Source organism: Lactuca serriola, chromosome 5 (genome assembly GCF_051521515.1).
Source record: "Lactuca serriola cultivar US96UC23 chromosome 5, Lser_US96UC23_V15, whole genome shotgun sequence".
Taxonomy (NCBI): domain Eukaryota; kingdom Viridiplantae; phylum Streptophyta; class Magnoliopsida; order Asterales; family Asteraceae; genus Lactuca; species Lactuca serriola.
In genome coordinates, this window is record NC_136412.1 from 245692827 (window position 1) to 245707262 (window position 14436).

The following is a 14436-nucleotide window of genomic DNA, read 5'->3' on the forward strand; positions in this document are numbered from 1 at the left end:
TTTAAAAAAACAAAAAGATAGATTAACTGAATTTTTGAAACTTTTACTTATAAACAATATTGGCATTACGTAATCAAAATAGAGATTAGATTACAGTTCGAAAGCAATTTGGCCAGCGAGGAAAGGGCCCGACAATCATACCACCCCGCGGTCGAAAAAGCGTGTTCCCTTCAGATAAGACGCACCGAAGGCCATCCTCAGTCTTCTTCGTTTTCGATGAAAAATAAAGAAAATATCGATCTCCAAAAGCCTTTTTCATCCCCCGCCGCATCTCCTTCCCTTCGTCGAACCTTTCCTTTAATGGTTGGGGGAAGCATTCCCTTATCTGAACTTGGCGGGCATTCTTTTCAGCCCGATTCAAATACAAATAGGAGGTGGGTTTGTTTGGTTTGACCATAGGCTCAAACATTATTTAAAGGGTCCTAGCTACACCATGAGTTCAATAAAAAAATATGGAAAGGAAAGCAATAGGGATGACAAAAGGAGAGGCCTTTCCTACACTGACATAAAAGATAATCTATTTAGTTACTATGCTCGCAATTAAATGATTTTCTCATATCATTATAAGGGGTGGCAAATCGGGTCATCATGTCCCGTTTTTGTCTGATAAGACACGACACAACAAAATTTTATGTAACATGAACACGACACAACACGATGTCATGTTTTTTTAACTAACATGAAAACAAACCGAATAAAAAACGACAAACCACGACATGACATGACAAAAATAACATGAAATAACAATTCATTTATTTAATTAATATTTAATCATACTTAACACGAAAAACACAACAGGCAATTGTTAAATCGTGTCAATTTTGTGTCGAATTTTGAACATAAACACGACACGACGTCGTGTTTCAGTTTCGTCCCAATTTTATTTCATGTGGTTTAATTTTGTCGTATCGTGTCATCAGTTGTCATCCATAATCATTAATCATTACATATCAGATGTTACTTAAGATTTTTCGTTTGCTTCAAGTAAACCAAAATCTAGATAGGGTAAGTTCACTAAAGTTACATCTTCGAAAAGAAAAACAAAACTTATTCACAAAAGTTTTTTGAGGGTATAATAATAAACTAGGTGTGAGACTCATATATTACATGAGTTTATTTAAAATATATATATATATATATATATATATATATATATATATATATATATATGAAATTTTAACAATTTAAAAAGTTTGAATTTATAAGAAAAATGAGAAAAATTTTGAATTATTAAAATTAATGAGGCTTTAATGTATTGAATACATTACATATATAAAATTCAAAAAATCTATAAAATATCATGTGTCCAAATGAATAAGAAAATAACATGTGGCAAAAAGTTTTTTATTTATTAGAGAGAATAACATCAAATGTTTTAACTTAACTAGATGAGATTAGTGTTATAACCTAGCCAAGTTGACTCTTATACTACTTGAAATCTAACATCAAATTCAACTATTCGAAGGTGTTATATATTTTCCCTTTTTATAATACAAAATTATTTTTATACAGATTTTTATTTTGTGAACCAAAACAATTACAAAGGGAGAAATAATTAAAAGCAAGAAAAAGATAGACCAACAGATCATAAGCCCCGTTCAGTTAGTCACAAACGACCATGTGAATGACTGTAACTATTCGGCCAAATCAACTTCGGGCATTCAGAATCCATTAGGCTCCACACTTGTCTCAGCCCGTTTGAATCATTTCTGATACTAACCGGATTCAGTTCGCTCCGAAGCATAACCCGTTTCCGGATCCGCATCTCTGCGATAAAAGGCCCGGGGACTTTCCTGAACCCGAATCCAAATACTTGAATCCATGGCCCAATCACATCGTCTGTTGGTCTTTGATATTTGAAACTACATAAAACAAACTTATAAGCCGTTTAACAGCTTCCTCTTATTCCGATGTGGGAAATCAAAACTTTATACACAAAAAAAAAGAAGCCAAAACTGTAATAAAAATCAACTTCAATCAGACCCATCAATAACAGCGTCCTTCAAGCTCCCCCCAAGCAACGACAACAAACTACCACCATGGACCCTACCCTCAGGAACCATAACACCATTAGCATCACCTTCCTTATGGTTTGGAGTAAATGACGAAAACGCCCATGTCTTCATAGACGAAGGTACAAGCACTTGAGGCGGAATGAGTTGTCGTCTTTTCGCAGGCCTTTCTAACCAACCGATAGAACTGGATACAACACTGACACCCGACAATGAGTTATTGTCAGATGCAGATGCAGACTGGGCCACCACCCCATGAAAGAGTCGTGGCCCAATACCTCCCTCACTTTCTTGTACCATAGTCCCATGTGCCATACATAAACCACCTTTCCCTCTAGCAAACTTCTCACACTTCCCCTCTCCTCCTCCTCCTACCCACCCGCACCGCCTCCCTCCGCCATGGCCTTTACAGAAATCCGTGCTACCTTGGGCGCACTTGGTGCAATTTTCAAATTTGCACCGCTTCCCGCCGCCATGTGTCACACAACAATGAGTCCGGCCACGCGCACTCTTGGTGCACCCCACCACCACGCACCGCTTTCCACCACCGTGCATCACACAAAAATTGGTTCCTCCGTGCACGCTTTTAGGGCAAATCCCGCCGCCTTCATACAAACATCTTTTTCCTCCACCGTGGGATTTACAAAGTTGAGTACTACCTTCAGCACCGGTGGTACAACCGGAAAACACACACCGCTTCCCGCCGCCATGAGCTTTGCAGTAATTAGTGCTTCCCTGAGCTCCCTTGGTGCACCCTTGGAACCAACACCGCCTGCCGCCGCCATGTGAGATACACAACCCCGGTTGTAATTCGGCGCTCCGGGAACAACCTTCCACCACACACCTCTTTCCGCCACCATGTTTGATGCAGAAGTCCCACTTCCCCCTAGCGGCGTTGCTGCACCCCGTTGGGTGGCGGCACCGCCTCCGGCCGCCATGCGGTATGAAAGATTCTGTTTGACCTGATGCTGTTCCTGTTGAGTAGCCTGAGACAACCGATGATTCAGATGGACAACCATGATCGGATTTTTCTCCATGTTCAGAAAGTTCAAATCTTTGGAGTAAGGTTTTGCTTGTAGTACTACTTATTCTTGGAGCTAGAAGAAGCGATGGAATATAGCCACCTGACTTTTTTGCTGATGTGGCACCCTCGTCAAAAACGGAAATTCCGAAACCATTATTAGCTTCGAAAGATCCACTGTAATGATTAGAAAATCGATTCAGATGACTCTTTGAAGCATTAGAATTGTAAGAAAGAGAAAGTTCCAGAACTGAATCTTCATCGGCTTGTTTTTTGTTTCGGTTGATTCCAGAAGAACAAGTAGTTGGTGTAGGCCCTAATCCGAGGACCAATGTGGAGCCATGTTTGGGTGTACTCTTCGTATGTTGTTCTCTAGAGTTTACAAAGCTAATGTTACTTCTTGAAGCCAAACGTAAGGTGGTATCACCATAATCATAATTCTTACTTAAGTCATCATTACAAACAAAGGCTGCATTGAGATCGATCTTCAGGTTATTGTAAACCATTTTTCTGAAGGGAGTTTGGGTAAGTAGTAAGAAAATCGATTACTATTTACAACTATAAGCATCTATAGATCAAAATAAACAGAACATGATAACTTTCCACCAAACTAGTGAAGCTACATCCTCCACTCACAAAGCCAGATGTATCTCTCCTATCCATTTGTGTACAAGGAAGTTTGCTCTATCATTCACCTGGAAATAAAAGAAAAGATTCTTTAATATCAAGAAGAACAAGAATCAAAAGTCACAAGACATAGAATCTTCTGTACATGTTATGGATTTGAGCTGTTAGGGAATGATAATCCATGGAAAAAGGGGATGATTCATTTCCATTTACATGCAAATTAAGACCTGAAGTCTAGTGTCAAACTCACCACTGAATAGCATAAAAGTTTTAAACTAAAAAGAAACAGCAACTAAAGTTATAAAAGTATAAAAGATATATCGAACTGATTTTTTCCCCATTACAATCCAAAATCTAAGTTCCATTGCCCCAGATGATATATACGTAAGTTAAAATATATCTCGATCCCATTAACGATTAGAACAGCAACTAACTTCTAGAAATCGACTTCAAATGACAACATAATTATAGAAACAGTATAACAAAAGCATATGAAATCCTGTAAAAAGATGCAAAATCAAGAATCAAGTAATTGCGAAAGCAGCATGTCTTATATCATCGTCTATTGAACTTTTATTAGAAAGAGAGCAATAGAAAATTAGAAATTAACAATAGGTAGTCAAAGAATATACCTCAAATTTTGAGAAATATTAGTCAAGATTAGAACATCTGAGAAGTCATTAAGGAAAACAGAATCCACCGAAGAACGTCAATTGACAGGTATAGAGAGAGCTGATTAGCGATGGGGAAACGGGAAGATGAAGTTTCGAACAAGTGGAATCTTAAATAGGTACCGAAGGGGCGAAGGGTAGAAGTGGCGAACGGGAAAAAAGGAGAGGAATCTTTTTTATAAGGAAATTGTATTTTCGACCCTTGTACTTTCCAAAAAGTGTTAATATAGTCCTTGCAAACCTAAACAGAAGGTTGTACGATTCGGTTCATTCGGTTTGGGACCGAATAGTCGAATACGGATAATCTCGTTAGGTTAGGATTAGGTTAGCTTTCCGTTTATAGATTAATTGTTTTGCAACACAATTTTGTGTTTAATTTTCTTTTTATCTTTATTTTTTGGGTTCAACCACGAATCCAATATGACATTTACAACTTTAAAAAGGAGAAGTGGTCCAAAATAAATCTGACGAATAGACAGAATATAAATGCATATTTTAAAACATTATGAGATATATTTTTCGTACACCTCTTAAAATGTTATAAAATACAAGTAGTAATTTGTGAATGAAAAACATTTGCTCTACAACAATATATTTTAGTTTCCTACAAAATTTAATTTATAATACATTAACTCATTTGGTCTTAATCTTTAGATGGACTAAGGGCATGTTTGTTTACATCTTATTTTGGGCTCTTAATCTGAATTTTATCACTTACCGATTCAGATTTCTAATCCCATCTGAAATTAAAAAAGACGCCCTAATCCTTTTGTGTTCGGCTCCTTCAATCGCTTGGCTTCCATCGACATCTCCAGCCATCGATAGATCTTCCTCCCTATCGTCATCTCCTGCCGCCGTCTCAACCCACCCTACCGCCCCATCGCAGCCGTCTCAGCCTCGCCATTAACGACTCCAGCAGCAGCAACATCATCAGGTTCGTTTTATTCTCTTTTCTCCTCCTTTTTTCTCGTTTTTTTTTTATGTTGCTTCAAATCAGATGCGTTTTCTTCTCATTTTCTCGTTTTCTTCTTGCTTTTCTTCTATTCCCTCCCTATCGCCATCGTTTTTTTCTGATGTTTTTTTTCTCGTTTTTTCCCCTGTTGTTCTTCAAAATCTGCTATTGTCTTTTGTATGTGAAATTTATAATTGGAAATACCTTCATTGAATTCTAAAATTATGTTGATTGTTGAAATATGAGACTTGATTTCTAGTTGCTGAATTGTGATTTATTTGTGCTGTTATGTGAAATATGTAATGCTGAGATATGTTGTTCATTTGTTGAAAACTTGAAATATGTTGCTGATTTGTGATTGGTTTGTGCTGTTATGTGCTAATTATGTGTTGATTTTGGCTGTTTATGGGTAGATTTTTGCTGTTAGATGCTAATTATGTGCTAATTTTTGTTGATTATGCATTAATACTTGTTGTTAAGTGCTGAATTATATTGTTATATGCTGATTTGTACAATTATGTGCTGATTTGTATTGTTATATGATGATTTGTTATTGAAATGATACTAGACATGTCACAAAAGAAGCCTAGGATTAGTTGGAAGGTAGAAGCTATTGAAAAAGCTTTTTTGGAAGCATGTTTGGAAGAATTTACAGTTAATGGTAGGGAATGGGGTAGTTTGAAAGCACTCGCTTGGAGGATTGTAGCAGAAAAATTAGCAAAAGAACATAATTTCTTTGTGGACCAAAAGCAAATGAAGAATCGCTACGATTACTTAAAGTCAAAGTTTTCAGCTTGGTTGAAGTTAAAAAACAAAACCGAGAATGTTTATAATCCCGTAACCAACACCTTTAATCTTTCAGAAGAAGAATGGCAACTAGAAATGAAGGTATTTTGCATTTTTATAATAAAAAATTATTATTAGGCTTTAATAATCTAATATAATAATTTTCAAGCAGTCGAACAAACATGTTGAAAGTTTGAGAAGAGCGTCACTACCCTTCCCCGACCTTTGTAAACAATTGTTTGAAGGCGCGACTGCGACAGGCATTCATAGTTGGGGACCAACTTCTACCCTTCCCCGTCCTACTCAAGAGTCAAGCCACTATAGTTTGCATGACTTTGATGACATCGATTGCACTCAACAAGAAACTGTAGGTCTCAGTGACGAGTCATCCACTCAATCAAAAAAACAAAAGACTACAGATACGAAGAAAAATTCACTCATGTGTATAGATAAATATTACCTTTGCGATGCTGCATACACCAACACTCGTGGATTTATGACTCCTTACTGCAACACAAGGTATTGGTTAGCTGATTTTCGACGACGACATGCATTAACTAAGGAAGAAAAATTCAATAATGCACATGCGCAACTCATAAATGTTATTGAACGTGCTTATGGTGTTTTGAAGGCGAGATTCCCAATCCTAAAGCGAATGGCTCCTTTTCCTTTTTCCAGTGCAAAAAGATATAGTCATTGCTTGTTTTGCAGTCCACAATTTCATAAGGAAATGCGATATTCATGATGAGTTATTTATGGCATTCGAGGAGAACAATGGTCAAGCACAAGGGGGAGAGAATAATGGCCAAAACGTAGACGATATGGAATGGGGTTCACAAGACAATAAATACATGGATAATTTGCGTGACCAGATTGTGAATCAATTGGGATAAAATTTAAATTTGTAGGATTTTATTTTGATTTTAGTATGATTTTGTGGATTTAAAAATATTTATGTTTGATTTGGATTTGTGTTTAATTTTGATTTATGCTAAAAAAAATTTGGATTTTATATGGTGTTTATATTTTTTAATATGTATTTAAGAAATTTATTAGGTTATTTTCTAAACAAACACATGAATTCAATAAAAAATAAAACAGAATGGTAAAATGGTCATTTTAATAATTCAGCACAGCAATTCAGATGTCCCAACCAAACAGCATGTTAAACATTCAGCTCTTAAAATTTCAGACCCTCTTAGAAATTCAAACATCTTAAAAATCTAACTCTTAAAAATTCAGATCATTTCAAACAGCCCCTAAAACATTCACTTAAGAGTCTAGTTATCTTAGATTACCATGAATGAAATCATTCGGCCAAAATAAATGGTTCAAATGGAAAATATTTACCCATAACGTTTTAAGATTCAGATAATATCCGGAAAAAAAAATTAATAAGGCATTTCGAAAAATTATCTTTATCTTACTTTTCTACTTTGGAACTAAAACAACCGACTAAAACCGATGGATTTACTATGTAAGCCGAACCGAATAACATGAAACCGATTAAATTAAATTCTATTTAGTTTTGTTACAGTCAATATGAAATTATTAAAAAACAAAATAAATAGAAATCGATTAAAACAACCAAATAACACCCCTACTACTAGGGATGAGCGTAGGTGGATACATGCCCTAATTATCTGGAACCAAAATTGAAACCGACGGTTCCTAAAATATTGGAACCGGAAGTCCGGAACCGCAGGTAGCGGTTCCAACACCGGGTACCCGGTTCGTTAAATTTGTTGAATTTTTAAAACTTATAAAAGTATATATATTGTAAACTTACAAGAAAGTTATCAATGATATCACTAAGTAATAAACTCCATTGATTTCATGTATCTTAAATTCATCTTTCGATATAAAAAATTCAAACACTTAAAGTCCATAGCTAAACGAATATTTCTATGAGTTTGAATTTAACTTGAACTTAATAATACATTATGTCTACTATCTACAAATTTCATTTTGAACCTGGATAGTTTAAATTCAAAGTGAAAATTACACATGGACATTTAAAGGTTCAAAACAAATTACTCAAAATTCAAGATTTCATGATACTTGTATAAAGTATGTGATTATGATATATATATATATATATATATATATATGTGTGTGTGTGTGTGTGTTTGTGTGTGTATCGGTTCTGGTGGGTAACCAGCATGTAACAGTTCCATAAAAATGAGAACCGGAACTGAAACCGCTTTAAGCGATTCCGAGTCTAGAACTGACGGTTCGAGGCAGTTCCGATTCAGAAAACAGGTAATATGTTCTGTTGCTCATCCATATATGTTAGTAGTGCATAGGGGATTTATTTGTCTTTGTATTATATAAAAAGGGTATTGTCTCTAGTCTTACACTAAATATGAGAAGATAAATCTTAAAGTGTACATACTAAGAAGGTGTTGTCTATATTTGAGCCTCGGACCTCTCTTATATAATTTTGCATTCTTACCACCACTAGGACACTCATTTGATGACGTCTTTGTACTAAAATATGGGACTTATGATAGTTAAAGAGAATAAAAACAATGTTCTTTTGTATGTTAATCGAGTATACACATTTTCTTGAATATATATATATATATATATATATATATATATATATATATATATATATATATATATAGGAGTAGGATCAAATGAGAACACCTAAAAGGTTGAGAACGCGAGAACAGATCTAGACCATCTAAATATTCAAATCTAAGGCTATTATCAGACGGACCATTTATGTACATTCTGAAAATTATTGGTATTAAAGTGTAACTTTAAATGGTGAAAAGGGTATAATAGTAATTGAATGTTTATTTAATTTTTGTAACTTCTCACACATTGATATCTTTCCTTTTAATTTGTCGTCTCTCTCTCTATACCTAGGGCACGCTTCGTCGCCTCCCTCATCTATACACCACCAGAACATCTAAAAATGTGAAACAGATGAGAGAGTACACAAGGATTCAGAGTGAGATCAAGAAGGAGGAGGGGGAAGCAGCGGTGATGGAGTTATGTTGGCGGCGAACAGTGGCAGACCCCAGCGATGACTTTCGTTCTTTATCGTCTCGATGCAGGTATGTGAGCAAGAGAAAAAATGGCGAGACTCACTTCCTCTTCTTTTCTGATTCGAATCGCAACCCTTTTTCTTCAGAATCAAGTTTTTCTTTTTCATTCCCGTCTCTCACCCCGTCTTAATCTTGGTTGCAGGTAGAAATCGAAGAACAGGGAAAAGACAGGAAACTAGGAATTCTTCCTTTTCTCTGCGCGATTTACGTATTATAGTAGAGTGCTGGCTTGGTGGTGGTCGAAAGTGGCGTTTTACAAGTGTCTTAATCTTGGTTGCAGGTAGAAGTCCACCTCTTCTCTTGATTTGAGGCTTACAATGTTATATATTGTTCGAATATGTACATGTGCAGTCTTTTTTTCTTGCAAAATTAATGGGAAAACCAAATGTTATGTTGATTTGAACCTCTTCTGTTGTTTATTTTATTGTATGCACCAAAGCTTCGCAATTCTTTTGCTTGAAAATGTTTCTCAGGTATGGTACTTTACTCATTTAAATTGGCTAATAGGGGAAGAAGATAAGTTATGCACATAAGGTGCTCGATGAAATGCCCGAATTCAGAAAAATGGAACTTGAATGCTTGCAGTTGTAATCTTATATGAATATAATGTTAGATGTCTCATTTTGCAGTTAATCATCAATGAATACTCCATGACGCTGGTCCGACAGGAGCAAGGCAAGCAACCACAACCAGTATATTTATGTGTGAATTTATGTTTGAATGACTATATTTATTTATGAATAACAGGATATTCATTTGTGAATATCAGTGTATTTATGTGTGAATGACTATATAATTATACATAATTGTTTCATTAACATTTTTGCAGATACAATGAATAAACATGCATATAGTGGGAGGTGGAAGATTTACCAAATGAAACACCGACACCAATACCTCTTTTGGAAGGAGAAAAAAATGTGTTTTATTCATTTATGATTGTAATTGTAGCACTAGTTTTCGTGTCAAAAAAATATATATTGTAACTTATTCATTTACTATTATAATTATATTCTTATATGAATAGTAATGTGTTTTATTTATTTATATATGAGTACCATTTTAGTTGATTTTATAATCTTTTTTTCGGGTTTTATTCATTTATGATTTTACAAGTGTATTCATAAATACAACTAAGTTAATTCACTTATAATTTACAATTTTATTCATTTTTAAATGTAATGTATAAATCATTATTTATGAAGATATTTTTTTTTAAATAAATGAGGTAAACCGATAAATTATTCATTATCAAATGTTGTTAGTAAAAATAAAAATATAAAACAAATAAACGTTTTTTTAATTCATGTTAAATGATATTTTTATTAATTTATTAATTAAAAGGAAGATTTTAAGTATTCTTAATAAATGGGGAAAAAATTTCCCATGATTTTTGGAATTGATTAATTACTTTCCATTTATCCATATTTAATTAAATTGTAAAATGTCTCTAATACCCTTATAAAATAGTTGGTCCACAACTGTTATCGCGTTCTCAACCTATCAGGTGTTCTCATTTGATCATTTCCCTATATATATATATATATATATATATATATATATATATATATATATATATATATATATATATATATATATATATATATATATAAAGGTTTAGGTTCTATGGAAAACAAAAAAACATTAAAAATACATAAAAAAAATACGTAGAGATCACAAAACTTTTTTTTTTTATTTTTTTTATAAAAAATCGTAGGTTTTTAAACAAATTCGCTGATTTTTTTTTTGAAAAAAAAAATATTTTTTTAAATTGATTTTTTATTTTTTTCAGCAAATTTATTAAAAAACCTGCGATTTTTTTTATAAAAAAATTAAAAACAAAGTTTTTTAATCTCTAAGTATTTTTTTAAGCATTTTTATGATTTTTAGGGTTTTTTTGTTTTCCAAATAACCTTTCCATATATATATATATATATATATATATATATATATATATATATATATATATATATATATATATATATATATATATAATCTAGTTTACTTGTTTTTGCAAAAAAAATTGAACGGCCAGTATAATCCGCTGCTATGGTAACACCTAGTTTTATCTATTTTCCGGACGATAGTTAAACCATCAACCATAGAAAGACGTCAACATCCGATCCGATATCGTTGGGATAAGGGTTGCAATTTAGTTATATGGTTAACAAATCTTCCAACCGAAAAATCATCAATCAATATTTATAGTTTGGTTACTACTTTAGTTAATTAACCATTTTAATTGGAAAATACCAATAAGTTTTCATTAATTTTGCGAAGTTCCAAAATAAAGAAGTTTGGAAGAAAAGTTTAAAATAAATATAATGATATTTGAAATTTTATATTATTGTTTTAAAATTGATTTAATAAAAATAGACAACTAAATCCAAAAATGTTTGCTACTTCAATAATCTTCCAACTTTAAACCTTTTTATCGAGCTAATATTGCAAATTGATACGGGGTATCATTTATCATTAGTGGATTAGCCATTTAGTGTTGCTAGATGACATAACTAGTAAATTTAATTTTCTATCGATTTTCTAAACAATGTCATGAACCTTGGCCCGAAAATCAAGATGTATTTTTTGGTTTTGGATATTTTGAACGTCCTAAACAAACAAAGAAAATACAAATATTTTGTTAACAAGATTAAAACATAATTTTTTGAAGGGATAATGACTTAGGAGGGTAATAAGGTTTACAGTTTGTCCGTATTAGGTCACTAAGGTTTTTTTTTGTGCGTATTAGATCAATATGGTTGTTATTACCGTTTTGAAATAGTCATTTTACCGGTTTTAACCGGTAAAAGGACTATTTCTAAACGGTAATAACAACCATAGTGGTCTAATACGCACAAAAAAAACATTAGTGACCTAATACGGACAAATTGGAAACTTTATTACCCCCCTAAGTCATTCACCTTAATTATTTATAAAACATGCTTACTAATCAATGTGACTGATTTGTTTGACTGAAAATAGTTGCTTCCATTTAAATTTATCTCACAACCCTTCCAGAACTTCTAAGTCCAAAAACTCATATGATTGATGATCTTCATTACATAAATATGCAACATTTTATCAATAACTTCTTTTTTGTCATTTAAATGTTTACATGAACACATCCATGTGTACAAAAACAATCTCACTTTGATACCTCCCATCAATGTCTACATTTGATAACGAATGGAAATGTAAAACCAATGCATATGATGTCTATTATCAATTATTTATAAAAAGCAAAGTCACAACATGAACTAAGAAACTGAAGTTTCAAAATGAATAAAAAAAATCAGCACATAAACAAACACATACAGACTATATACAACACATAAACAGAAGTTTATAAAGCATGAAACTTAATGACAGGAAAAGTAAAAAAACTTAAAAGAGACTTTATAGAAAAAAAAAAAGATCACCCTTACTTGCCACAAATGGTTAAAGACATCAACAAGAAGATCAATCTGACCATAGAATCCACATGTTGTTTGATCATGACTTCAGTAGATGAACTACTGAAACGTAAGAGTTGCAATTAAATTCTATTAGCATTTGAAAAGGGAATTAGGGTTCCAGAGAAGGCGACGAAGGGTTAAAAAAATTTTTGGACCATTCTCGATTTGTGTGTGTCATCCTTGCGTAGGGGCCATGCTAATATTCTCTGTATCGTTCCAATTTTATCGGATGTCCCCAAAGCGACGACTATAGATGAAGAGCTTCGCCATATAGAGGAGTAGCAGGTTATATGGGACGACACGAGTTATAAACGAAGTAGTTTACTGTTGATGGTCATATATTCTCAATGTCTTTAAAATTAGGGTTAATGATTTAGGAGGGTAATAAGGTTTCCAGTTTGTCCGTATTAGGTCACTAAGGTTTTTTTTTTTTTTTTTTTTTTTTTTTGCATATTAGACCAATATAGTTGCTATTACCGTTTAGAAATAGTCATTTTTACCGGTTAAAACCGGTAAAAGGACTATTTCTAAAAGGTAATAGCAACCATATTGGTCTAATATGCACATAAAAAAAAAACCCTTAGTGACCTAATACGGACAAACTGAAAACCTTATTACCCTCCTAAGTCATTATCCCTTTTTTGAAACACATACTTGATTATACAATAGTTAAACCAATTAACATAGGTCATTTTTCTCATATATATTTATATTATTTGTTAAATTATATGTAGAACCCAGAACTTTACCCCTTCCATCCTATGAAGCTATTGCATTTGAAAATAAATAAATATGTCGACAAAGACATCTATTATAAAATATAATCTTCAACAAAAGTAAGAGGTAGAAGATAAAGATTCCTAAATCTAAGAGGACCAATTAAATATTTCAATTCCAACATTTAACTTTTTTGGGTGCGTGTGTTATGTGTGCATAACACACTACACTCAATGGTGTGTACGAACTACCTAAAATACCCATGACTTGTAGAGACAAAATCAATGTGTGGTCCTCTCTTTTTTTGACTTTGTAGTAAAGAGACATTTAAGAATTTTAATATGAAATTATAAATAATTGCAAGTGTCGCTATAAATTATAATCATTTTATGAAACTTCCGTCCGATTTATAAAATGTTAGAGTCGGCCATTTGTGCTACTGGACAAATAGATACGTTTCTTTTTTTAGATGCATAAATTTATAATTGGTAAAATGTCCAAATATTTAATATAAAACCATTTTGAGGATCAACACTCATGACTCAACAAACGAATCATATTGTTTGCTTTCCGAGCAATAAAATTTATAGGGGTAATATTGTTTTTTAATGAAAGATTTAACTTGTTTTTTTAATTTTTTATGAAGATGAGTGTGACAGGGATTGACGTGAAGGGAAAATCTGTGGAGCTGATAAGTCAATGACGTGGCAATTGTCACCTAACAGTTAAAGTTTTACATGTCCACGTCGGACATCTTGGTCGGTTTCAATCGCCCGATTGGCTCTTTGTGAGATGCGAGTACTCGTTTATGATACAAGTTACAACCTCTTGCCTCCTTCCATGGGGCTTTTAATATAAATAAAATAATCGGAGCAACTCGATTGTATTTAATTTATTTTAATCTACATTATAAGGTTTAAGGTTGCAAGTCTTTTATATAGATGCTGACGTGTTTGTTTTTAGCAATATCGATTGAAATTTTACATTTCAAAATAAAATCCCTAATAACTCTCAACTTGGTTATTTTCATTATTTATGAATTATGATATGATCGTTTAGTTTTATATTGGATAAAGGCCATTAACGAACGAGAATCATTCATAAGTATTTGGTTCCAAATAAAAGAATCATTTGTT

General features: G+C 32.9%; 1 protein-coding gene and 1 non-coding gene across 2 annotated transcripts; both read right to left on the reverse strand.

Moving 5' to 3' along the window:
• Nucleotides 1-1445: 1445 nt before the first annotated feature.
• LOC145053907 (uncharacterized) lies at nt 1446-4434 on the reverse strand. The gene is made up of 2 exons (XM_079002025.1): nt 4293-4434; nt 1446-3728 (listed from the first exon to the last, which is right to left on the reverse strand). Exon 2 carries the CDS (start codon nt 3537-3539, stop codon nt 1974-1976), a length of 1566 nt encoding a protein of 521 aa, XP_078858151.1. The 5' UTR covers nt 3540-3728; nt 4293-4434; the 3' UTR covers nt 1446-1973.
• An 8291-nt stretch (nt 4435-12725) lies between these two features.
• LOC145055818 (U6 spliceosomal RNA) lies at nt 12726-12828 on the reverse strand. The gene has a single exon (XR_013685370.1). It is a non-coding gene; the product is annotated as a U6 spliceosomal RNA (small nuclear RNA).
• Between the last annotated feature and the right edge of the window lie 1608 nt (nt 12829-14436).